Source organism: Pipistrellus kuhlii, unplaced genomic scaffold (assembly GCF_014108245.1).
Source record: "Pipistrellus kuhlii isolate mPipKuh1 unplaced genomic scaffold, mPipKuh1.p scaffold_m20_p_6, whole genome shotgun sequence".
In the NCBI taxonomy this organism is placed as follows: Eukaryota; Metazoa; Chordata; class Mammalia; order Chiroptera; family Vespertilionidae; genus Pipistrellus; species Pipistrellus kuhlii.
Genome location: NW_023425562.1, coordinates 43,388,337 through 43,414,523, shown reverse-complemented (window position 1 = coordinate 43,414,523; position 26,187 = coordinate 43,388,337). Strand labels below are relative to the sequence as shown.

Below are 26,187 nucleotides of genomic sequence, written 5' to 3'. Positions count from 1 at the left end.
AAAGGGCACAGTGTCTAGTACATGGGAGCTGGACGAAAAACAGCAATGTAATCTTCCCATAGCATAACGTGGGCATTTTTGCTAATATCTAAAGCCGATGGAATTTCATCACAGTGTCATGTCCCCTTCTTCCAGCTTTTGGCCTGGGATTGTCCTGCTCTTTTTCTCAATCTGTAGTTGATTTTCGTCGAAGTCCTTTAGTATTGAAGGACTCTTGCTCCCTCTCTCACCTCTCATCACCTTGAGTTTTGAAGCATATAAAAAGATTCAACCTCTGGACCTGAAGGTCAACATCATTGAGGATGATATTGACTTTAAGTTACCTACTTCCTTTTGAGGGAATTATGAAAATTCAAATCATTAGACCACTTCTAGGAAATGACAAACTCAGAAACCACTTTAATATGGGTGACAAGAGAAAATGTTTATATGGAATGTATTTTGGAAACTCAGCTCTGTTTCTATGGGAGTTAAAATTTCAGTGCAGTGGGCAAGATGCATCTTCCTCTTCCATGTTCTATTGCCCAAAATGTCCTGTAAGGGGCTTCTCACTTAGGAGGAAACAGAGCTTGGGGTGGATTTTAGCGAGAGCTTAAAGTTGTAAAAGTATATCAACCAGCATTCATTTTGCACAGACAATTTGTCTTGTGAATTTGACATTGAGCCAGGAGAGTGACAAGTGAATTTAAAAGAGATTAATCTCAGTTTCCCTCATTGAGTCTCTGAGGCTATCATCACGAAGCACTGCTCTTTGTCTCTTCTGTACCCTCTTCCCTTACTTAGAGAGCATTCTCCTAATAGCTATCCTGAGGTGGGGGAGGGGAGCACTTTTCACGGTGGAAAACTGGGCTCCTCAACCCCCTCTCCATACTCTGCTCACATGAACTTATTTGTCCTCCCAAAGGTCTCAGGCCTGGGCCTAGGCATGATGCATGTGAAATCTCCTGTCAGGAAGGCCACTGGCTCCATATCCAGCTCCAATCTACTGAAAGCCCAATGCCTGAGTGTTTGACTACAGGATCCGGGACCTTTGTTCTCTGATGTGTCAGTTTGAGTTATTGATCTCTGCCTTAGCTGAATGCTCTGGAATGACCCTGACATGCCTTAGTCTTTTTTTCTGTGAAGGTGGACTTCTGGTCTTGGTGTGGCCCCACTTCCCTGCCTTGCCTTATATCCATCTTCTTCCCAGTTGCCACCCTGTTGGTTACGTGTGGTGGTAGCAGCTTTTGCAGGAGAAGGTAGGTTAACTTCACATGCTTTCATACTGCCCCACCCACCCAAATTTTCTTCCATTGGCAATTTCTTTGGGCTGTGAGGGTCAAGTTCCATGTTTTTCATGCAGGCTGCAGAGCTCTTGCAAGTTCTTTACCCATAATTCATATCCCATGGATCAAATTTATCTCAGATAATCAAATACTTAGTGTCTCCAATGGTTCCTTTTGGGGCTGATGATCTTGAGGGCTGATTCCACACTGACCTTGCATCAACGCTGGACACTGAGCTGGATAATAATAACCTATACACAGGATTGGAATTGTCTGGCATTGTTTACATTCTTATCTTCTTTGGTGAAAAAAATCTTCCTATTTGTATTGTGATTTCTCAAAATTTTAATCCTAAGGGGAAATATATCTGTTTACAAAAATGAGAAAGAGTGAGACTCTTAAATCTTTCTGTAAATCAGTAAACGCATTCTTTATGCAACTTTGATTGATTAAAATGTTTCTTCTGAAATGAATAAAAGCACTTTTGTCATTACAATATGTACAGTGTATTACCAACTGACTTTTTAGTGATATAAATCTAATTTAAAATTTTTTCATTAAAAAATATAGAAATACATAATCTTTAAAACTACCAATTCATCTATTACGTAGGAAAGATATATTTTGTTCCATACAAATTCTTACAACTTTATACCACAATTACACATGGAAGCATACAAAAACAGATGAAAACTCACACTTCTGAAACCTAAGAGATGGCCCTAACCAGCATGGCTCAGGTAGTTGAGTGTTGCTGTCCCATCCACTAAGAGGCCAATAGTTGATTCCCAATCAGGGCACATGCCCAGGTGATGGGCTAGATCCCCAGTGGGGGTGCACAGGATGCACATATTTCACCAGTGTATTCTCTATACTTACTATTTAATTTAAACATCCTCATACTTTCTCTCTCCCACTTCCTCTCCCTCTCAAATCAATAAAAATATGTTTAAAAATAAAAATAGAAAACCAATGAACAATCAAAATATGAAAGAAATTTTTGCTGACTACATATTAATGGGGTGGAAGAAAAGGTCTAATTGAGGGGCTACCTGTGTGACAATCTATCCTACCACGACTGCCTTCCCACATTCAGAAACACAAGAGCTCTGCCCATCAAAATTCTGGAATCCATCTCTCTGCTTTGCATTTGCTGCTATATCCTAGCCTCTGTCTTTCTTAGCAGTTTTTTTTTCTTCTTTCAAGTATGACTCAGAGGAAGGTGAGGACAATCATTGGTACTTTCCACTCTAGGCACTTTAGTCATCACAAGCAATATCTTTCTTTCTTTCTTTCTTTCTTTCTTTCTTTCTTTCTTTCTTTCTTTCTTTCTTTCTTTCTTTCTTTTTTGTGGGCTAAAAACAGAACTCTGGGGGTAATATTTGGGTTTGTATATTTCATCCACTCTCTTTGTTTGGAATGTCAGGATCAGGGCATACATGCATTCTAGCAGTCTAACAGAACTACTCCAGATGGGAATCCATGGGACTGTGGAAATTATACTCAAAATGACTCTTCAATCTTTTCACACCAACGAGATTGACACTCCAGTAAGGCAGGTAGAAGCAGGAGATCACACAAATCAGTAAGCTAGCATAATTGCAGGAAAACCAACTGGAGCATGAAACTCCGGGGAGTGAACTCCTCCATGACTACTGCAAAATTCCTTCTATCCAGCAATGTTGTAGGACAAGCCAGGCAATGTAGAGTTCAAACAATAATTTATGCCAACTAGCCAACAGGTTCTCTACTACTCTTTACTTCATAGGCCCAGGACATTCTGTTTTATTTTAACCCAAGCCCTCCTTATGATATCATCTAATCATGCCTGTCTCCCTTTCCTACTCCTCCCCAGTTTGTCTTGGAGCTGGGAGAAGCCAGAACATTTGTTGCATCATCCCTGATGCTATTTACTTCTTTTGCATGTCCAGTATTGTTTTATTACATTGTCATTAACCTGTGCAGAGGTCCTGTAAATGGGGCAACAGGATGAGGAAGATGTGGAGTCGCCTCACCGGGTTCCTTTGTTCCACAGTTGAATGCCAACTTCATCCACATTACTCATGTTGCATTCTTGCTTTCCCCAATCCACTATCCTATTCTTTTCTTTTATTCAATAAAAACAACACTAAATTTATCTCACATATGCACACTGTTCACCAATGTATTCACTATACTCATTATATAATTTAAATATCTTCATACTCTAATACCCATTTCCATTCTAAATAATGTTATTCATGATATGCATCAAACAATGTGTTAGCCACAGATGGGTGAGAAGGATTTAAGAAGCGAGGACAGAAAGAAACCTGGAGCACTGTTTGGATTTATATATCTTATCCACTCTCTTTGTAAAGTAAATACACAACAGTGGGGCTGACAGGAACTCACACACAACCTTTGTTGATACACATAGTTTTTGAACACGTTAACCCATATCCAAGGTTAAAGAAATGGGTAAAAACTTTAGGGTTGTTAAAAAAAAAATGGTGTCAAATAAGGAAGGGATACATAATGGCATAGAAAAAAGTGAGATTTCAGGAAAAGGTTTATGGCAAGAATTAGAAGGTCAATAAGATGTAAAATGCAACAGCAAAATTTAAATAGATTTTAGAAGCAATAAAGCAGCCATACTGATATACTGGGAAATTAAGTTATTGCTGAGCAGGGTGTCTTTTAGGGTTTCTCTTAAAATGTATAGGGAATAATAGGAGGGTAATTATAGATAAAAAGAGAAAACACAAAGTAAATCAAGAATTATGGTGTTTCTGAGAAAGGAAGCAGATTAATTGGCATGAAATCAATAATCAAAGATATAATTTAAAAAATCCTTAACTTGGCTAGTCACCTGATTACAGATTTCTAAGTAATATAAGCAAAAATAGACATCCTAGAAACTTTAAAAAATAAAAGATTGAAAAAAAATTCTATTAACGTTTGAGCAAAACGAAAATTTACTTAAAGAGTTAAACAATTAACCCAGCTGTGTGGCTCAGTTGGTTGTGCATCATCCCATATACCAAGAGGTTGCTAGTTCAATTCCAAGTTAGGGCACATACTAGAGTTTCAGGCTTTATCTCCAGTGTGGGGTGTGTAGGAAGCAGCCAATCAATAATAATCTCTCATCATTGATGTTTCTATCTCTCTCTCTCCCCTCTCCTTTCTTCTTTGAAATCAATAAAAATATTTTAAAAAATAAATAAAATCCTTTAAAAAGGATAAACAATCAGATGTGAATCTGATGTTTGTGTTAAATTTCTGGAGAAAATAAAGCCTTAGTGTACAAGTTTGAGGGTGTAAATATATGATTAAAGAATTTCATGCTGAGTCATGTTGTAAGAAAAGTTTTCTTTGCTCCATTTTTGCACTTGTGAATGTAATGTGTTTAAACCTCAGCACCTGTGCTGTAAACATCATAGGAACTGAAATGAAATTCTTGTTTTGAACAGAATCTAATGCAATCAAAGATTCCAAAAGTTATTAAAGGAATTTCTTCAGTGAAAATATGATTTCAATTGACCATCAAAGGAAGAGGAAAAGTTATTAGTTTCGAGTTTTAATGATTTCTCCAAATTGTATGACTTTTCTCTTTAGCTTATTTTTTTTTTATTTTTTTACGTTAGGAACAGGCAGGGGATGAGTTTCAACATCCAGAATAAGATTATAGAAGCAGAATCGCTGAATTGGAACAACAATAATACCTAATATTTATTGAATACTTATTGTGAACTGGTATTGATCAAAGACCTTGATATGTGTCAGCCATTTAATCTTCTTAATCTTCCTGAAACATTATTATTATTAGCCACTTTAACAGATGAGGAAACTGAGGCACAAAGAGATGAAGTTCTTTGTGTATAGTTGAACAAGGATTTGAACAGGCTTTCTGGCTGGATATTATACAGTGGATTTCTAAACACAGCTCTATCTACCCTTCCAAGTAGAAATAAAGAATACAAGAGGTCATTTATATCCATTCATTTATTTTACACATGTGAACTTTGAGAGTCAAGTGTCCATCAAGATCAAGTTTTAGGTGGCCAATAGAGTTGAGAGTACCAGTATTCTTTGTTTGAAAGTGAAAAATTCAGGTAGGAGGAAGAGTTATGAGGCAGGCAACCATCGTGGGGACAGGTTCAGTAGGAGCAGCCTGGTAGGTGTGCGTCTTCCTTTTCCTGCCTTATGACAAGTGGAGAGTGACAGACAGAGGCCTTTGTCCCCAGGCTGCAGCAGTAGGTGTATCTACTTGAGTCATAGAGGCACAGTGGAGCCCAGGTGTCTCCCGTTGACAAAGAGGACAGTTCCCACTTAATGGTTATAAGCTACTGGTTCCCTTGCCTGGAAGCACATGGGCGCCTCCTAAATTTCCAAGGTAGGTTGTGGTAACCCCAAAATAGCCTTCATACAGGCTAATATCAGATGTAGAGATAAGCATATAACCTACATTACCAAATATTTAAAGGAAACAACACTTGAAAAAAAGAACTCAATCTCAACAGAGTTAATAAGAGACATTAAAAATCTATCATAATAAAACCATAATATGCTAATTAGACTGGACACCCTTCTGGATGAAGCCAGGGCTGCGAGAGGAAGCCTGGATCCAGTGCCAGAGGGAAGCCAGTGCTGGCATCCAGGGGAAGGAAGGCCTACTCTTGCATGAATTTCATGTATTGGGCTTCTAGTATAAAATAAGAACAGAGAATTATTAAATATTTATTTAAAATTCTTGGAAATAATCTTAATTTTTACAAAAAGGTCAATAAATTGATTAAAGTGGCTGAAAAGTCAGCTGGAAGATTGAACATGGGGTCCTAGAAAAACTAGGAAAAAATAAATAGAAAGTACTTAAAATGTTAAGAAGTATGCAAAGTAGTTTAAGAAGTCCCAACATTTAACAAGGAAGATTTCAGGAACAAAGTTCTGAGAGAACTTTGGAGAGGAAGTACTCAAATATATAAGGGAAAAAAATGTACAGAATTGAAAATATGGTCATACAGATTGAGAGGGTCATTAAGAACTTACACTTCCACACAAAATTATTGATCAATGGAAAAAAGTGTTCTCAAAGCTTTGTGAGGAAGAGAAATATAATTCATACAATGGAATGAGGATCAGATTGTTATTAGCCTTTTCTTTGATCCAACAAGAAGACACATAACAATATTTGCAGTTCTGAGAGAGGAAAAGAAACTAAAATTTGTATCCATACAAACTACCAGGTTTTCCCGAAAATAAGACATCCTCCGAAAATAAGAGCTACTTACAGGTTTCCTTCTGAGTGAAATATAAGGCATCCCTCGAAAATAAGGCCTCCCTAGACTAACCATGAGAGATTTGGTCCACTGATTCTGAAAGAAATGGAGTCACAAGAAATTCACCAGGAAATTCAGGAATTGGATTGTTATGATGATGTTCCAGAAGATGATGACATGATTGTCATTGAATAAATGAGTAAATTCTTGATACTGTAGGATTCAGTTTGTCTGGTTTGTGTTGACAACTACCGTACCGTATACAGGTAATAAATTTCCTTTACTTTCATTTAATAATAAATGTGTACCGCATTCTTCTTCATGGAAAAATAAGGCATCCCCTGAAAATAAGACCTAGTGCATCTTTGGGAGCAAAAATTAATATAAGACACTATCTTATTTTCGGGGAAACAGGGTATTACTCAAGTGTGACAGCAAAATGCATGAGCAAGGACTCTAAGTGTACCATTTGCACATTTCAACCTGAAAGAGTGCCTTAAAGTTCTACTCTAAAAAAATTTAAAACATGAATTGAAGAAGAAAACGTGGGCTATGTGTAACAGTGATGCCTCCAACATAAAAAAGATTAAGACATGATTTAAGTTTAAATTAGAATAAATAATTTAAAAATTAAGATTCAGATGATTTCAACATGAGAGGTCAGTGATAATGGGGTTGAGGAGTGAAGAGGGAATTAGATGGAAATAAAAGCCATTGTTATATTTCAGGGGATGCAAGGGAGAATGGAGTAACACTTCACATTAATGGAAAATTATGTCTGGATATTTGTGTTAACCTAAGGAGAACCAGTTGAAGAACCGAGAGAGAATGCATAATTCAAAAGGTTAGGGAAAAAAGAATAAAAAACTAGTGTTCAATTCAAAAATAAGTAGAAAAGAAGAAAAAACAAACAAATGAATTAACAAGAAAAAATTTCAACTTGTCTTTTAAAATTTATAATTTTACATTATATTTATAGGAGACAACAATGACAATAGGAAAATTAAAATAATTATAGAGAAATTGAGGTACAAGAGAAATATTAACAGGAGGGAAGTGAGAATCACAATAATATCAGCTAAAAAATCAAATCAAAGTCCAAAAGAGAAAGAGAAAAAGGTAAATATTTCACTTTGATAAAAGTAGCAGGCTCAATTCCCAGTGGGGGCCATGCAGGAGGCAGCAGATCAATGTTTCTTTCTCATCAATATTTCTATCTCTCTAGCATTCTCATTTCTCCTCTCTATAAAATCTATAAAACCATATGAAAAAACCCCACAAAGCATTCCATTGTGCCTGTCTGTGCAGATGTACGTTCTGGCTTCTCCTTTGTCCAAATGATACTTACTTCTTTAATGACAAGTCTTACTATTTGACAGAATCTCTTCTCCCATCTTCATGAATGTTTTGGCTATTCTAGAACCCCTGCTGCTTTATATAATTCTAGTACCAGATGGTCAATTAAAAAAAAAAAAAAAAGAAAAAGGAAAAGAAAAAGAAACCTCTTGGGATTTAAACCACAAATAAACTCTCCATTTTTTTAGATCTTCTTAATTTCTCTGTACTATGTTTGATCTTTTTCTAGATAAAGGCTTGCACATCTTTCATTCTTACTAGGCACATGATTCTCTTTGATACTTTAAGAAAAATCACATATTAAAAATTTTATTGTCTAACTATGTTGTTAACATATAAAAATACTTAATTTTTAAAATGTTGACCTTGTATTCCTCAATCGTGGTAAACTCACTTTTTAATTCTTTTTCTAAAATATATTTTATTGATTTTGTACAGAGAGGAAGGGAGAGAGATAGAGAGTTAGAAACATCGATGAGAGAGAGTCATCGATCAGCTGCCTCTTGCACACCCCCTACTGGGGATATGCCCGCAACCAAGGTACATGCCCTTGACTGGAATCGAACCCGGGACCCTTCAGTCCCCAAGCCGAAGCTCTATCCATTGAGCCAAACTGGTCTCGGCTCACTTTTTAATTCTTATAATGTATGTAGCAATTCATTCTTGAATGATTATTTTACTTTCATTTTGAGTCTTGAAACTTTTAATTAATTAAGTAATGAATTAATTAGATCTCTGGTTCAATCTGAAGGAGGCAGTGAGAGTGGGCATGCTTATTTTGTTCTTCAGCACAAAGAGAAGTCTCTTTCTCCATTTCTTTCTATTTGTAAATGCTATTGAAAGGCTTATAAGATGAGCATATTCCTGGCTCAATATGACAAATTCTCTGCATCATTAATGTATCAGTTCTAGAGAGTCCCATTTGAAATCCTTAGAGTCTATTTTATAGGCCTTGATAAACTGATTAAAAATATTTAAAGGAGAATGTATGTATGCAAGAATTGCCAAGGAATTTTTTGGAGAGCGAAAACAGTGAGAGGATTTGGGATAGATATTAAAACACATTTGTCTTAGGTCAGCTACCCTAGAAGCAGAGCTGAAGACAGGGAGTCTTGTTTGGGTATTTGGAGGGGGTGTGTGTCTTTGAGAGAAGCAAGACTAGATAAGGGAAACATGTTAATCAGTCATATGGCCTCAGCAAGAGTTTGGCTACAGTCTGATCCTATGGGAGAAGCTCTGGATGACAAATTGCATTTACAAAATGAGTCCTATTTTGATGTAAGGGGATTGTCCTGTCCTTTAATATCCTTATGCCAATGACTCACTCCTGAGGTGTGTTCTGGCGGGGGTGGGATGCTGTGTATTTTCCGGCAGGTGGTTTCCATTTAACTAAGAGTCATTTGACAGAAGGGCAGCTGTAAATTATCATTCAAACCAGTAATTGGGTGATAGAAACACTGGCTGGTTAAGAGAATCGGGGTGGGACCCCAGCAACATCCACGGCATTGTAGGCTAGAGACAAAAATATTATAAGTCAGTATTAGTAATAGACATGTAGAGGTTGTGCCAAACTTGGGATGGGATAGGGAACTCATCAGTACTCTGATTCAAGGCTTAATTATCTTCTTTCCTCATTCCTAAGCATAGAAACCATTCTTATAGTTTCTAATTATTAACATATCTACCTTTAGTACATTTTTGTTATTAGAAGGGGAAAGGATCCAATGCTTGAAGATTTTGATGACATTGAAAATTATGGTTAGAAAGATTAAGGACAGGCATCTGTAACCAGATAGAGAAATTTTGGTGTCCAATTAAATTTTGGTTACAGCTGTAGTCCCTGGTGGTGGCAACCCCCACAATATGGCCATGTATATGGGTTTCCAGAGGAGAGGGGAGGCGAGTGTCAGGAAGTGAGAGATAGACGTTGACCTGGAATGTGAAGATGTACAGAGGGTTGCCTAGGGGGACAGGAAGACCATGTGCCAAGCATCAGAGTGCAGGGCTATGGTTGGGGACAGGATGACAAAGATTTTGTAAGTCTAAAAAGGGACATTGGAAGTGAAGGAAGAACGGCTTGGAAGAAGCAAGAGTAGAGAGATGACAAATGGGCACCTTGCTTTCTGATCTCAAGATTTGAGTGACGTCTGCCTGTGAAGACTTTGTAGGGTGTGGTGGTCTCAGGGAAAGCCAGGCATCCCTGTGAGAGCCGGATGATAGAGAAAATGCTTTAGGAAGAAACAGAGAGCAAATGGAAATAGCTGGATATTGGAACAGGGATTCTAGGGTCCCAGAGAAAGGAATTAGAAGACATACTGATAGGAATATCCTATATAATAAAAGTCTAATATGCAAATTGACCATCATGCCAACACACAAGATGGCTGCCCCAATGTGGTCAAAGATGGCCACCCACATGTGGATACAAGATGGCTACCACAAGATAGCTAGCAGGGAAGGGCAGTCGTGGGTGATCAGTCATACAAGGGAAGGCAGTTAGTGGTGACTGGACCAGCAGAGGAGGGCAGTTGGGGCTTCCAGGCTGGCAAGGGAGGACAGTTAGGGGTATCCAGGCCTGCAGGGGAGGACAGTTCGGGGTGACCAGGCTGGCAGGGGCAGGCAGTTAGGGGCAATCGGGCTGACAGGGGAGCAGTTAGGCATTTAACAGGCTGGCAGGGGAATGGTTAGGGGGTGATTAGCCTTGCAGGCTGATGTGGTTAGGGACAATCAGACAGGCAGGCAGACTATTGGTTGGGAGCCAGCAGTCCTGGATTGTGAGAGGGATGTCCAACTGCCCATTTAGGCCTGATCCAAAGGGGTCCCAGATTGAAGAGAGTGCAGGCTGGACTGAGGGATATCCCCCACCCCTGTGCACCAATTTCATGCACCAGGCCTCTATTTAAAACATAAAACATAATTGTCAACCCAAGGAGTCCATACCATTTTTAAAAAGAGTTTATTTATTGGGGGTGACAATGATTAATAAAATTATATATATTTCAAGAATACAATTCTATGATACATCATCTGTATATTGCATTGCATGTTAACCACCCAAAGTAAAATCTTCTTCTGTCACCATTTGTCTGACCCCTTTACTACCCAACTTCTTTTTGGTAATGTGTCTATGAGTTTTTGTTTATTTTTTCATTTCATTGGCATCCAGGGTTGACTCCATAACTAAGTGCTAATAAGTGCTAATTAATTCTTTCCAAATCTTCCTCAATTTGCACATTTATCAGAGAGAGTTAGAAAACAAAGTTAATTATATACAGCTTTGAATTTGCTTTAAAGAGGTGTAATCAAAATAATTTTTTAAAAAGCAAACAATGAGTATTGAGATTGGCACAGGTATCAGCCAGCCCTTAGAAGCTGTATCACTGAGATAAGTTGCTTCCTTAAGCAGACATTCACATGAGAGGGAAGAGCTTAGATATCCTTCTATTGTAGATTTGCTGCTTGGTAATGTGATGAACCTCCACACCATCAGTCCAAGCACTGTGTCCTTTAATGAACTTGTAGAGCCAGTAAGTGTGCCCCAGGATTGGTAGGAAAAACTGGAATTTGGAGCTAGAACTTCCTGTGAGTTTTTTTTTTTTTTTTTTTTTTTTTTTTTTTTTTTTTTTTTTGTAGTGTTGTTTTCCTGAGGTCAGTGAGCTTGTTGGGTGTTTATGAATTATTGATGCTTAGCCCAATGTTTGCTACATAATAGATTCTCAATAAATGTTTATTTAATGAATTAAAATGAGAGACATCATAATTAATAAACAGAATACTTGAGAACAAGAGCTAGTGTGTGTGTGTGTGTGTGTGTGTGTGTGTGTGTGTGTGTGTGTTTGGCTGACTGCCCAAACTTTTCTCATGACTTTTTCTCACTACATTTCTGGCAAGATAGTTCCCCCCCACCCCCATTTTTTTCTTTGCATTTGGCACCCCCCACATAATGAACCACAAATTTAACTTAATTACAGAGTCTGGGCTTGTCAGGACATAGCTCTGTACATCTGTGGTAAATAAGTATGCATTGATTCAGAGCTTCCTGTGGCCATAAACCACTGGTTCCCAACCTCAGCTGCACATTAAGTCACCTGGGGTGATAAAAACTCTGATGCGTGGTTCCCAACCCAGTGATGCTGACTCAGTTGCGTGGGGTTTGGGCATAGATCTTTTTTCCCGTTTTAGTTCCCCAGGAGATTTTAATGAGCACCATTTTAAGGTGGGAACCAGTTCTTCTCAGAGGAATCCCTGATATCATTAGGGTTGAAGGCCCTCTCAAAGTATCCCCCTGGTTGGGTAATAATTCATTTAACTTGGCTGTTCTAATGCTGTGTGTGGTCCTGGGTTGAGCTACTGTGTTTGGTTTAATTTTGTTTTCTGGTTAATTTAGATCTCTTTATACTTGGATCCCCAAAAGAATTTCTAAGAGATTTGGGAGAAGTGAGAAATTGCAGCTCTCTTCCTCTAAGTTTAATGTGTATCGTATCTGAGCTACAGTTCACAATGCATTTACTGACAACTTCAAGTGCATAACTTCATGGCCTTGAAGGAAACAGAAAATGCAATCCTCAATTTTGTCATAAACCTTGCATGCTAATTTTATGAAGGGCATCATCATTGAGAAACCAAAGGTTGTTTCACTGGAAATGCAAAAATGGTAATGACTAGGGAGAGGCAGAGGGAGAGAGATATAAATTAAAGATGTAAATTACTCATGTTACACGTGCTTCACAGGTCCATGCTCAGACACCTCTGTCTCCCCAGAAGCCAGGTAAGTTCTCTCTCCAGCTCCCACTGAAGACATTTTGTGTTTTGAGAATGTTTGTTGATTTGAAAGAAGATTTTTTATAGTGGGTAACTTTCTTGGGGTGGTTTTATTTACTTCAGTGTCTACATAGCCTTGAGACAGTTTCTTCTTCATGTTGTTTGATAGCAGGTTAATTCATTGTATTTCTGGGTTCACCTGCAAGGAGTCCCTGTGAGGAAGTCCAGGGGTGAAATGGAAGTTTGAACAGCAGATGTCAGATGTCTTAGCTAGCAGTGTGGGTCCTTGGTTGCAAAGAACCTTCCAAAGTCTGTAGGCTGTCAAAACAATTTATTCTGCCTTAATCTCACTCTTGTTTTAGGATTTTTTTTTTCTTAAAGCCTTTATTAACCAATTATAACATACCTAGCTGGAAATGAAGGAAATATAGAAAGAAAAAAGAGAAAATATAAAATGTATTTTATTTGTGGTAAATATTAATTGTTCTTAAAATTTTGTTTGATGAGATAAAAGCAATGTAAATTTACTATATAAACTTGAAAAACTGTAGAAAATTAAAATAAAAGAAAAATATAAAAAGGAAACTCTTTCACTTCCACTTAATCCATGGCTAGAGATATGTCATTACCGTTGAGGAAAACTTGAGCCCAGAATCAAGTTTTCATGCAGTTTGGGGTTGGAGTTTAAGAGAATTCATGTATCATCTCTGCATAGGATTTTGAATCAATTGAGAAAGTGTTAGAGAAGGACACACTCTTGGCTTTATTGTTGTTATGTCTGGGCCAGAGAACACAGCTTGAATCCAAGGCCTCGGGACTTTCCTCTGGCTTCCCCTTGCCTGGTTGTGGGTGCAGCATCTGGGCAAGCCAGACAAGGAGGGCAGGCACTGGACCTGCTGGGAGCTTACCTCAGGGAGGAGGTGGCAGGCAGGCAGATACAGGCAGGTCTGACAGAGAGCAAGAGAGAATCAAACCAAGGCCATCATCTAGCTCCCTTCAGAAATGAGAATTGAGAAGCACCAGGTGGTGCCCAGCTGATGCACATCTCCGGTCAAGAGAAGGCTACGTTAAGGGGTGAGAAGCAGGCCACAGGGACTTTTCTATCTTTTTTTTCTTCTCTTTAAAGAAAACATTATACTGAGGTATAATGGATATGCCAAAAGCTTACATATTTAATCTATACAACTTAATCACTGTGATCAAGACCATAAGCATATGTATCACCTTCAGAAGGGTTTGTAGCTATTATCCTTGTCAGAGGCAATACTGTCTAAAATACTCTCTGAGAGCTCTGCAGCTCAAATCTCAGTATCTGAATTTAATTTGTTTATTGACATATTCCATAGCCCCTCTTTCTGGATCAATGCAGAAAGAAAAGCAAGAAGGGTTCCCTTCTTAAGCAATTCCAACAAGTGCTTATTTGGTTTTTCTTTTCAAAAAATTATTTTTCAATTACAGTTCACATTCAATATTATTTTGTATTAGTGTTGCTTCTTGTTGCTATTCTAGATCTCACTAGAATCATCATGGAATCACTTGGCGCACTGACCTTTGGGTTTAATCTTTTCAAAGAACTGAATAGAGAAAATAATGGCAACATCTTCTTTTCCCCTGCGAGCATCTTAGCGGCTGTTGGCATGCTCCTCTTGCGAACCCGGGGAGCCCCCGCTGCCCAGCTGCAGAAGGTAGGTAGGGTGGCGGCCATGGCTTTTCAGGCAGCCTCTTTGCTGGGATGAGCCTTTGGAAATTGCCTCGAGAACATGAACTTTTTGACCCTTGAGCCAGGATACAAATTAAGCGTGTGAGGACGTGAAGTAGTTTTAGGCTTATCTCTTTCCTCTCCAAATTCCACCCTGCTATCTGCTCCTGGTGCATGAAGTTCCTCCAGGTGAGGGCTGGGTGAGGCCATGTCCAAAGACATTATCCTGATAATTAAAGACAGAACCAGGCTGACTGGGAAAAGTTGCATAATTCCCACTGGGGTATAAACGACACATCAAAGATGAATACATGCAAGGGTGAACCAATTTAAGCTCCTTTGAAGAGAGCCAGAGCTTTTCATGATTTTGCAAGGAGATAACTTGTGTGACACTGAGGAGTCTTTAGCAAATTTCCAAATTCCCTGGTTGATTCTGTGTGGAGTTTCCTCTGCTCTAATCCCCACCATGATATTTTCTGTCTTTTCTAGGTGCCTCTCTCTGAAAAAGACACAGATAGCTCAAGAATCAAAGCTGAAGAAAAAGAGGTGGGAGACATGTCTTACCAACTGCATTAAGGTGGCTTAGTAGATGTGGGCTCACTAGGGAAATGTGTAGAAGAGGTACTACTTCATGCTTATTAAAAAAAAAAAATCTTTATTGTTGAAAGTATTACTCATGTCCCCTTCTAGTCTATCCCCAATCCCAACCCCACCCCAGATCTCCACCACCCTATTTCTGTCTTCATAGGTTATGCATGTATGCAAACAAGTTTGTTGGTTGATCTCTTCCCTTCCACTCACCCACCTCAACCTCCCCTCTGATATTTGACAGTCTGTTCCATGCTTCTATAGCAGAAATAATCACAGCAGTGCAATAGTGTTACTAGGATTATCTATACTAATAAAAGGGTAATATGCTAATTAGACTGGATATCTTCAGTACATCCTTCCAGATAAAGCCATGGTGGCAGGGGCCAAGGCAGAGGTAATTAGGGGCAATCAGGTTGGCAGGGGAGGGCAGTTAGGGGGTGATCAGGCCTGCAGGGGAGAGCAGTAGGGGCATCAGGCTGGCTGGCAGAGGTGGTTAGGGGTGATCAGGCAGACAGCAGGTGAGCAGTTAGGAGCCAGTAGTCCTGGATTGTGAGAGGTGTAGGTCTCTCTTTCACGGCCTGCGTAGAAAGAGTTCCAATTCAGGGTTCAGGTTCTGGAGAAGGGCCACACACAAATGAAAAGAGACTTGAAGAAATTCAATTTGGTTATATGGGGGGCCAGGCGGCAGTCCAACTCTAGTGGGAGAACTATCCATGCTCTGGCCCTGCCATCCCCTTTTATTGAAGCTTTGGGGGAAAACATCTTAGGCAACATAAACAGAAATTTACATGTAGCTCCTAGGCAGGAAATAACAGAAACTTTCGAGGGACAAACTAGGTAGATTCTGCTTCAGCTAACAATATCTCAACTAAAGGTTAGAGCAATTAAGGTTGTTGACCAGCCTTCCTGGCTTCCTGTCAACATTTCTTTTTTAGTGAAACTGATTTGGTTTCCAGTAGAGAGGGATGTCCAACTGCCAGTTTAGGCCATTGGACACTTCCTGAGGGGTTCCAGATTGGAGAAGGTGAATGCTGGGCTGAGGGACACCCCCACCCCCATGCACAAATTTTGTGCACCATTAGTGTTAAGAGAACTTAACTGGTATGCACACTAACCACTATGATAGAGCCTGGTAAAGACTAACAGACTGAGAAGTCCTTATAGCAGAGTGGATGGGTTTGGAATGAAACAGATTTAGGTTAAAATCCTGGGCTGGTCAGTTAGCAGCTGTGCTACTTTGGGCAAGTTATTCCTCTTCTTTGGGCCTTTATAAATCTAGTAGACTGTCTGGGACACTGGTGACTTGCCTAGTGATTGTCATGGTAGTAGTAAGTGATATTACTATACTAGAGGCCCGGTGCACAGAATTTGCACACAGGGTGGGGGTGTGTGTCACTCAGCCCAGCCTGCACCCTCTCTAATCTGGGACCCCTCGGGAAATGTTTGACTGCTGGCCTGGACATCTTTCTTGCAATCTGGGACCACTGTCTCCTAACTTCTCACCTGCCTGCCTGCCTGTCTGATCAATCCTAACTGCCTCTGCCTGCCAGCCTGATACCCTTAACTGATCTCCCCTACAGGCCTGATCACCCCCTAACTACCCTCCCCTGCCAGCCTGATCACCCCTAATAGCCTCTGCCTCTGCCCCTGCCACTGTGGCTTTATCAGGAAGGATGTTCTGAAGATGTCTGATCTAATTAGCATATTGCCCTTTTATTAGTATAGATTGTATTTTTATTTTAAGTCCCTTCATTGCCTACTCTGATGTTTTATTAAAAAATATTAGCATAGGATTAATGTCTTCTTGGGGATTCTTTCAGCTGTAGGGTTGTAATATTCCTCCCCTGAAATACAGAGTGTGCAAACATAGGAGAGATGTTAAGTCCATAGGTGGGGCTGGCATTTGGAGATAGTTAGAGCTCTCAGGAAAGGCACATCTACCTTGACAGTAATCATAGCTCAGCCCCAGACCCTTATAAGATCAGGGGTTAAGTCACCCAGCAATATGGACAATTCATTTTACACCCCACATGTCCAGGTTGTCTGGTTTCCTCATGTGTATATAGAGTCAGGCTTCCTTTCAGGTTTTGTATAAAAGAGTTGGGGCAGATAACTGCTCTAGTGTCCACTCAGTCAAGAAGCACTGTTGTTTGACAGTACTTTCACTCCCAAATAGAATCTTTGTGTTAATTGGGGGGGGGGGAGTAGAACAGAGATACTAGAAAATTTAAGATAGTATGTGGCTCACATTTGTTGTTTTTATTTCATTTCTATGAGAAAGCTCGAGTGTATAACATATATTTGGGTGGTAGGGTAGGTGCATGTTCCACTTTATTAAGTATTACCTAATATTACCTGGACGGTGTGGCTCAGTGGTTCAGAATGTTACACTATGTGTTGTCTTCTAGGTTGAGACTTTCAACTCTTTGAAGATAGTAGTCTTCTCTCTGTGTCTAATGTTGCTGTTAAGAAGTTGGTTTATTTGTCAATCTTTAGCAACTGCATTTAAGTTTTGCTAAGTTTTTGTTGTTTCTGCAATGTGTCTAGACATGGAGTTATTAATTTACCAAGACAGATTTACTGTGTTTTCTCAATATGAAAATTCATACTTTTTTTTAAATCAATTTTGAAAAAGTCTCAGCCAATTAATATTTTGAATAATACATGTACTCTAGTCTTTATTGCCTGTTGGAAGGATGCTAGAATTCACATTCTATCTTCTAGATTTCTTTATCTGTCATACATATTTTCACCACTTTTTGTTTTTATGTTTCATTCTGAGAAAATTATTCAGATCTATCTAGTCTATCAATTTAGCAGTGCCTAATTGGCTGTTAAACCCAACTATTGAGCTTTTAAATTTCAATGCTTATTAAGCATATAGGAATTCTAGTTGATTATAAAATGAACTTTATAACAGTCTCTTGTTTTCTCTACCATATTTTCAATATCTTTTTTCAAAATACTGATTTTTAGGTGTGATATCTGATAATATCAACACCTAAAGTCCTTGAGAATCCAATATGGCTGTTTGCTTTTCTTTTTTCTTTTATCAATTCTATTTTCTCATGATTTATAGTTTTAGAATATGAGGGAATATTTGCTTGGTAATCTAGGTTGTCCAGCAAAACCTGAGATGTAGTTACCTTTCTAATACAGATAATTGTTTTTTTCTGGAATAAGATCCTGGGATGTTATCAACCCAGGGCCACTTTAAATTAATTTCTTAGTTTGGGGTTTCCCCATCAACACAGGAAGTATAATTTCAAAACTCAAACCTGTTTGACAGTAGGTCCTTACTCCCTTTCTCCATTTTTCAAGTCAACTTAGTCACAACTGTCCCACTGGAGAAATACTTCCACTACATCCTTCTCTTTATATCAATCCATTATTCCCCATAGGTTCAATACCTTGATCTGCTCACCTCACATATCAGTCAACCTGAGCAGCCATGAATGATCATTGGACATTTAAAGGCTCACAGTAACAAGGAGGGAGCCAAAGGTCAAATTCAGCCTCAGATACTTTGTTAAAACAGCATGTATTTCCATCTGAATGTCTTCAAATGTTCATGAGTTCATTAGCATAAACATTAACTGAGGGTTAAGTGCCAGATACTACTCTGGGCATTGAGTAATCAGTCATGAAATGAAAAGATGAAGCAAGCAAGCAAACAAAAGACTCTTGGCTTTATATTCTAGAGAGGAAGAAGGCCTTTCCATTCTCAGTGTAATCAGGGATAAGCTTTTCAGTTCAAAAATAAAATGACTCTCCCTTGAATCCAGCATGAATAGTGAATAGAGGTAACCAGACATCACTGAACAGGCAGGGGGCAGTGTTCCTCTCTGTTTTATGGACACTGTCATCTTGCCCTGCCATGAAGCACTCACTCCTCAGCCTTCAATCAGAAAACTGATGGATTCCACAAAAAATGCCTAGAAAAGTTCCCCCCCACCCCAGAGTTAAGAACAAAAATATCAGTTCAGTCCTCTCCTCTCCTCTCCTCTCCTCTCCTCTCCTCTCCTCTCCTCTCCTCTCCTCTCCTCTCCTCTCCTCTCCTCTCCTCTCCTCTAAGCTAACAAAGGGCTGCTTACACCATCAGGATTTACTTTTCTTATCCATTGTCGGAACAGATATGGCCAAGTTTAAGTGGATAAGAGTCATCTGAGGAATCATTTATCTCCCCCAGTTGCTTAATATTGTAGAAAGCTAAAAGCAAGCATATGAACCACTTAGTGGGCAATTACATTTGAGATGAAAAATGCAACCTGAGCCAGAAAAGCTTGATCTGTGGTATTGAACCAAAGAGCAAGCTTCTTTGTGGAGCTGAGATTGGTTGTGATTTACATTAGTGATTTGTGTAAAAGCCAGCTGACATCCAGGGACCACACCAAATTCACGGGCCATCCTCAAAGCTGTCAAGCTGAGGAAGAGACCCAGCAGTCATGCCCTCCTGGGACAGAAGCTAGGCTTGATTTTGCTAAGATAGCTCATTGAGTTTTTGTTTTGTTTTGAAGATTGAGAAGACTGAAGAGATACACCATCAATTGCAAACATTTTTGAGTGAAATAAGCCAACCCAATAATAATTATGAGCTGAAAATAGCCAACAGGCTATTTGGAGAGAAGACATACCTTTTTCTTCAAGTAAGTTTTGCCATGTCCACCACTTCTGTGACTGGTATTCATGAGTGGCCAACGGCTCTGTTAGGATTATGGGTCCTGGTGGCATGCTGCCTTCATTGACTGCCTGACTTGGCCCAGATCACTTGGCATCCCCCCTGCCTGTTTCTCAGACATCCTGGCCCCTTGAGAGTTCCTTTGTAATCTTGGCAGTTTAAATCTGATTTTTGCTTTAACCCTATTTGCACTTGCATAAAAGATGCATGGAAGTATTCAAAGTGATTTGCCCCCAAACCCTGCTTAGAATATTGGTGATCTTGAACTTATTTAGAAATGTTGGCAATAGATAAATTGAATTTCAATTTCTTTCTATTTTCCCCCCTGTTTCTCCTAAAGAAATACTTAGATTATGTTGAAAAATATTATCATGCTTCTCTGGAACCTGTTGATTTTGTAAATGCAGCAGATGAAAGTCGAAAGAAGATTAATTCCTGGGTTGAAAGCCAAACACATGGTAGAGTATGGATGGGTCGTTCATCATAAAAATGCTCCTTGAGTGCCCACTGTGAGTGAAGCCCTGTGGTTAGCACTGTGTGGGGGACCAGGGTGGACAAGCTTTGGGAGGGGCTTGGTATGGGTTTTACAGGGCTAGAAATGCAGGCCTGAGCATGAAGGGTGGGTGGAGGCTCTGTAAATTGAAGAGAAAGCCAAGGAGAATCAGAGGGGATCATAGAGCCAACTTCATGGAAACACTTAGTGGAGAATTATTTACACCTGGTTGTGGTTCATAATATCTTTGAGGGTCCTGAAACTGGGTCATGTCTGTCTTGGGTTCACATTTTTTCCTTTATATCAGAGCCTTTCTGAGTGGAAATACAGGGGTTCCTTTTCCATTATCAAGTGAGAAACATTCAGCTCTTCCATTAAGACCTGCTTTTGTTTCCAGCCATGTGGCTCATTTGGTTGGAGTATCATCCCATACACTAAAGTGGTTTAGGGCTTGATTTGTTCAGGGCACATATCTAAGTTATGGATGGGTTTGATTCCCGGTTGGGGCACATCGAGGAGACAACAGATTGATGTCTCTCTCTCTCTCCCTTCTTCTCTGTCTAAAATCAATAAACATATCCTCTGGTGATAACTACATCAAATGGATAAAAATAATAATAGCTAACATTTATTGAGTTCTTATTGTGAGCCAGACAGTGATCTAAGTAATGTACACACATTAGATCATTTACTCCTTTCAACAACCCTATGAAGTGGTTTAATTCCTGTTTTACTCATTTGGAAGCTGAGGCACAGAGAGCTTACATAACTTGCCCATATTTCTTAACTGGTAAGAGGCAAAACTGGATACTCACAGAGGCAATCTGATCCCAGAATCTAAACTTTAAAAAAAAATTACTTTATTAAGGTATCACATATTTTTCCTCATCACCCCCCCCCCCATTCCTATCCCAAACCACTCCCCAAGCATGTCCCTACCCCCCTGTTGTATATGACCACTGGCTCATATGCATGCATACAAGTCCTTTGGTTGATCTCTCTCCCTTATCCTCACCCTTCTCTACCTTCCCTCTGAGATCTGACAGTGTGATTGATAGAGCCTAAACTTTTTAACCTCAGACCTCAATTCATCCAATGGGATAAAAGGCGGGGGTGTTGTCAGCAGAGCCTGCAAGTGTGGCCAGGCTAAGGTTTTTATTGTTTGTTTTTGTTAATCCTAATCAGAGGATATTTTTTCCCCCCATTTACTTTTCTAGAGAGAGTAGAGATGAGGGGAAAGACAGAGTGAGAGAAACATCAAAATGAGAGAGATGCATTGATTGGTTGCCTCTGGCAAGTGCCCTGAGGGGGAGAGGGGTGGGGTATGTGCCCTTGACTGGGAATTGAACCTGAGACCCTTCAGTGCACCAATGTGAGCTGATGCTCTCACCACTGACTCAAACCAGCTAGGGCCTAGCTGAGGTTTTTAGTGACCAGTCAAGTCCACCTGCATTGTATCTGCCAGGCACATCACATCATTGAAGATGGGCCAAGTTTGTTGTTTGTTTGCAGAAAAAGTCAAGGACCTGTTTCCAGATGCCACTCTAAGCAGCACCACAAAGCTGGTGCTGGTGAACATCGTGCATTTTAAAGGACAATGGGACAGGGAGTTTAAGAAAGAACATACCAAGGAGGAGGAATTTTGGCTGGATAAGGTATGGTTCTTTAACTATTGATGTGGTTACACATGGAATGTACATTCTGAAGTCATATTTCCATCAATGTACAGGGTGGACAGACAATGCTTATTTGAAGGGTCTGAGCGTTAGCACTGTTTTAGGTTGAGAGTGTCATTTCAGTGAACTCCCCTGGTCATTTCATGCCTCTTTGGACACTGGACGCTCTGTGGATTTGTTGCAGAACACAAGTAAACCTGTGCAGATGATGACCCAGCGCAACTCCTTCAGCTTCACTCTCTTGAAGGACCTGCAGGCCCAAATTCTGGGTATTCCATATAAAAACAGTGACCTAAGTATGTTCGTGTTGCTGCCCAATGACATTGATGGTCTGGAGAAGGTAAAACTTTGCATCTCCCCATTTTTGATCTCATTTCTGGAGGCTCTGCATCTCAGAGCTCATTCTGGGTGAGCATGGAAGTGGGGCTTCTGAATGGGAGCTGGGGTCTGGCGGTTCCCAGTGGAAACTATTTCAACTTCTGCGCAAGATGTCTAATGTGGAGCAATAGATGACATCAGGTTTATTGAGAACAGCCAACACAAAAATATTTAGGAATGAGCTAAAATAAACATTTAAGGGATTGTAAAGATCACCAAGTATTCTGAGAAATGGTTGATTATCTAGGTACCTATTTTCTAGGAAAAAAAAAAAAATCACATGTGCACATATCCAGCAAATTTTGTATGCATTCAGACCTTCTGAATTTTTTTTTAGACCTTCAATTTTTAAAGATGTTTACGTTTATAACAAATTGAGAAAAAGTTACAGAGGTTTCCCACATACCTCCTGTCCCACATAATCAACACCACTTTTCAGAAAAAATGGTTCTTCTTCTTCTTTTTTTTAATCAAGGATGATCCTAGTGCACAAATTTTGAGCACCAGGCTTCTAGCATTAATTATAATTTGCTTATTATATAATTTACTAGAGGCCTAGTGCATTAAATTCGTGCATGGGTGTGTGTGTGTATGTGTGTCCCTCAGCCCAGCCTGCACCCTCTCCAATCTGGGACCCCTCAAGGTCAGGCCTAAATGGGCAGTCAGACATCCCTCTCACAATCTAGAACTACTGGCTCCCAACTGCTCACCTGCCTGCCTTCCTGACTGCCCCTAACTGCTTCTGCCTGCCAGCCAGATCACTCCCTAACCACTCCCCTGCCAGTCTGATTAATGCCTAACTGCTCCCCTGCCAGCCTGATTGCCCCTAACTGCCCTCCCCTGTCTGCCTGGTCACCCCTAGCTGCCCTCCCTTGAAGGCCTGGTCATCCCTAACTGCCCTCCCCTGCAGGCTTGATCACTTCCAACTTCCCTCCCTTGCAGACCTGGCCTTCATCAACTGCTCTCTCCTCCTGACCTGATTGCCCACAACTGCCCTCCCCTGCTGGCCATCTTGTGATGGTCATCTTGTGTCCACATGGAGGCAGCCATCTTTGACCACATGGGGACAGCCATCTTGTGTGTTGGAGTGTTCAATTTGTATATTATTCTTTTATTAGGTAGGATAGAGGCCTGGTGCACAGGTGGAGGCCGGCTGGTTTGCCCTGAAGGGTGTCCTGGATCAGGGTGGGGGTTCCCTTGGGGTGTGGGGTGGCCTGGGAGAAGGGCCTGTGGTGGTTTGCAGGCTGGCCACACCCCCCTGGTGACCTAAGTGGAGGCCCTGGTATCTGGGATTTATCTTCTATAACTGAAAATTTGTAGTCTTGAGTGGAGGCCAGGGCAGACCAGAGCGGGAAGCTTGGCTTCCTCCATCACTGGGGGCAACCCAAGCCTCCTGCTCTCTCCAGCTCTATGGCTGCTGCCATATTTGTTGGATTAATTTGCATACTTGCTCCTTATTGGCTTGTGAGCGTAGCAGAGGTATGGTCAAGTTGCATGTTTCTTTTTTATTAGACAGGATATAAAAATATTTTATCTTTAAAATTATATATAATATATATGCATACAAAGACACTAGGGAAATAGTAAGAAATTGAATTTCTCATCTTTAAAAATTCACTAAATGCTATTGACTTTCATATATACACAAAAAATTTAAATAGAGAAATGTAAGACAAGTGCCTGCTATATAAAGACAACAATTTAGCAAAATGAAATTTTTACTTTGGTTATTAAAATTAATGATTTATGACTGAAACAAATGAATGTTAAACTGTTTCAAATGTTTATAGATGATCATGCCATTCTTCCCTCTCCCCCTTTTTTTCTTAATAGATTATAAATGAAGTAAGTCCTGAGAAATTAGTAGAGTGGACTAACCCAGGGCGGATGAAGGAAAGGACTGTGGATTTGCACTTGCCCCGTTTTGAAGTGGAAGATAGTTACGATCTGGAGGCGGCACTGGGCGCCATGGGGCTGGGGAATGCCTTTAGTGAGCTGAAGGCTGACTATTCAGGCATGTCCCCACGTTCAGGGCTGCATGCCCAGAAGTTTCTGCACGGGTCCTTTGTGGTGGTGTCCGAGGAAGGTACGGAGGCTGCAGCAGGCACCGGGATGGGCTTTGCGGTCACATCAGTGCTCAATTATGAAACTTTTCACTGCAATCATCCCTTTCTGTTCTTCATCCGGCACAATGAGTCCAACAGCGTCCTCTTTTTTGGCAAATTTTCATCTCCTTAGGCCATGAAGGTTTGGCAGAAAAGCAGTGTTGAAGTATTAATATGACTATGGTAGTAGCCCATTCTTTGAAGAAATTTGATTTTTCTTGCTTGCATTTCAATTCAACCTTCAAAATGAATGATTTAGTGACTGCACTGGGTGTGTGTGTTTAAAATTTTCTTTAAAAGTGAAATGTTCTTTTGTGTCATGTATAAAGTGAGTTAAATCAAGGCTTATAAATATGCTGTTGATTTCTTCTAAAAGTAAATGAATGATTTGTAGTTTTATGCACTAATGAAAGAAACTGTCTTGTTAGTACAGACTATGAATTAAAGATTTTGGGAGTCTCTCTAGTTCCAATATTTTGAAAGATTATAATAAAAAGTGAAATAAAACAATAGTTGACTCAATTTATGTGCTACTTTTCTCTTTCTCAGAGTCAGTGCGGCAAACTGCATATAGAAAAGAGAATTTAGAAACACATTAGCCAAACATAAATTAAAACTCAAAAGCCAGGATAAAATGAAGCAATACACCAGGCAGAGAGGATGCCCATATTTTCACCCCCTCTATTCTAACAGAGCATATTATTCATTGTCAATTGCATAAGTATCTTGATATTGTAAATAAAGTCAATGTGGTCATAAAATAAGATAGATTCATTTTAATCCTTGAACTTGACGTTTTATAAATGTGTACACCTGTGCAAACACCACCACACCCAACATACAGGCATTTCCATCAGTCCCCAAGGTTCCCTTATCCTGTTTCCCTGTCAACCACCCCATACAGCCCCAGCTCACACAACTCCTGGCCTGCCTGTCTTAAATCATTACAAGGTATATTTGTCATTTCTAGGGTTTTACTCAAGTGGATTCATATCATAGTTCTCTTTTGTGTCTGCTTTCTTTTGCTGAGCACTGAGATAATCCATGTTGTTGGAATATCAGCAATTCATTACTTCTTATTGACAAACAGAATTCCATTATATGGGTAAATCCACATTTTATTTACTTATTTACCCACTGGGCACTTATGTTGCTTCCAGTGTTTAGCTACTATGCATAATGCTTAGATGCACATTTGTGTGCATAAATCTTTGTGTGGACATATTCTTTCATTTTTCTTGGGTAGACACCTGTGAGTGAAAATGCTGAGACTTAATGGTATATATAATATATGTTTAAATTTATAAGAAACTGCCAAAATGTTTTTCAGAGTGGTTGTACCATTTTCTCTCTTATGAGCAATATTTGAGCATTCCAGTTGCTCTGCATCCTTACCAGTGGTTGGAGTGGTCAGCGTTTTTCATTATACCCATTATTGTGGGTGTGATGCTGGCATCGCATTGTGGTTTTAATTTATGCATTTCTCTTATGGCTGATGATGTTGAGAATCTTTTCATGTGCATGTTGGCCATATGCATACCTTCTTTTGTAAGATGACTATTCAATTTTTTCCCATTTTTATTAAATTGTTTTCTTATTGTTGACTTGCAATTGCTTTTGATATATTATGGAAAAAAACCTGTCATCTATATGAATTTAATTTTGCTGTCATTGGTGGTGTCAACTGAGCAAATTAAAATTTTCATGGAGTCCAATTCGTTAATTTTTTTCACTTATGGTTTCTATTTTTCTGTCTTATTTAAGATATTTTTGTATATCTCAAGTTTGCTAAGACTTTCTTCTAGAGTTTTTATGGTATTAGCCTTTACATTTAGACCTCTGATTTACTTTCAATTATTGTGAAAGGCTTGGGGCTCATTGTTTCTCATGTGGTCTTTCAGTTCTAGCACCATTTGTTGAAAGAGAT

At 39.6% G+C, this 26,187-nt stretch overlaps 1 protein-coding gene and 1 long non-coding RNA gene across 9 annotated transcripts; one reads left to right on the top strand and one right to left on the bottom strand.

The window, feature by feature from the left end:
* Window positions 1-1,217: 1,217 nt before the first annotated feature.
* LOC118707663 lies at window positions 1,218-12,514 on the bottom strand. Its single transcript, XR_004984354.1, has 3 exons — window positions 12,503-12,514; window positions 2,327-2,329; window positions 1,218-1,351 (listed from the first exon to the last, which is right to left on the bottom strand). It is a non-coding gene; the product is annotated as an uncharacterized LOC118707663 (long non-coding RNA).
* Window positions 8,372-24,782, top strand: SERPINB13 (serpin family B member 13). Of its 8 annotated transcripts, XM_036418300.2 has the most exons (8): window positions 12,490-12,647; window positions 14,150-14,325; window positions 14,829-14,885; window positions 19,448-19,576; window positions 19,949-20,066; window positions 21,614-21,756; window positions 21,962-22,117; window positions 23,989-24,782. In XM_036418300.2, exons 2-8 carry the CDS (start codon window positions 14,167-14,169, stop codon window positions 24,391-24,393), a joined length of 1,167 nt encoding a protein of 388 aa, XP_036274193.1. In that variant the 5' UTR covers window positions 12,490-12,647; window positions 14,150-14,166; the 3' UTR covers window positions 24,394-24,782. The 8 variants fall into 8 exon arrangements, with proteins under 8 accessions (XP_036274198.1, XP_045430257.1, XP_036274193.1 ...); XM_045574301.1 differs by lacking the exon at window positions 21,962-22,117 and having other exon boundaries at window positions 12,489-12,647; XM_036418304.2 differs by lacking the exon at window positions 19,448-19,576.
* The last annotated feature ends 1,405 nt before the right edge of the window (window positions 24,783-26,187 follow it).

Excerpts from the sequence above, each read along its gene's own strand:
- SERPINB13 (XM_036418300.2), top strand. The coding sequence starts at position 14,167 with ATGGAATCACTTGGCGCACTGACCTTTGGGTTTAATCTTTTCAAAGAA. Across the intron at positions 19,577-19,948 it reads AGACATACCTTTTTCTTCAA|AAATACTTAGATTATGTTGA; the intron begins GTAAGTTTTGCC and ends TTTCTCCTAAAG. Across the intron at positions 22,118-23,988 it reads ACATTGATGGTCTGGAGAAG|ATTATAAATGAAGTAAGTCC; the intron begins GTAAAACTTTGC and ends TTTTCTTAATAG.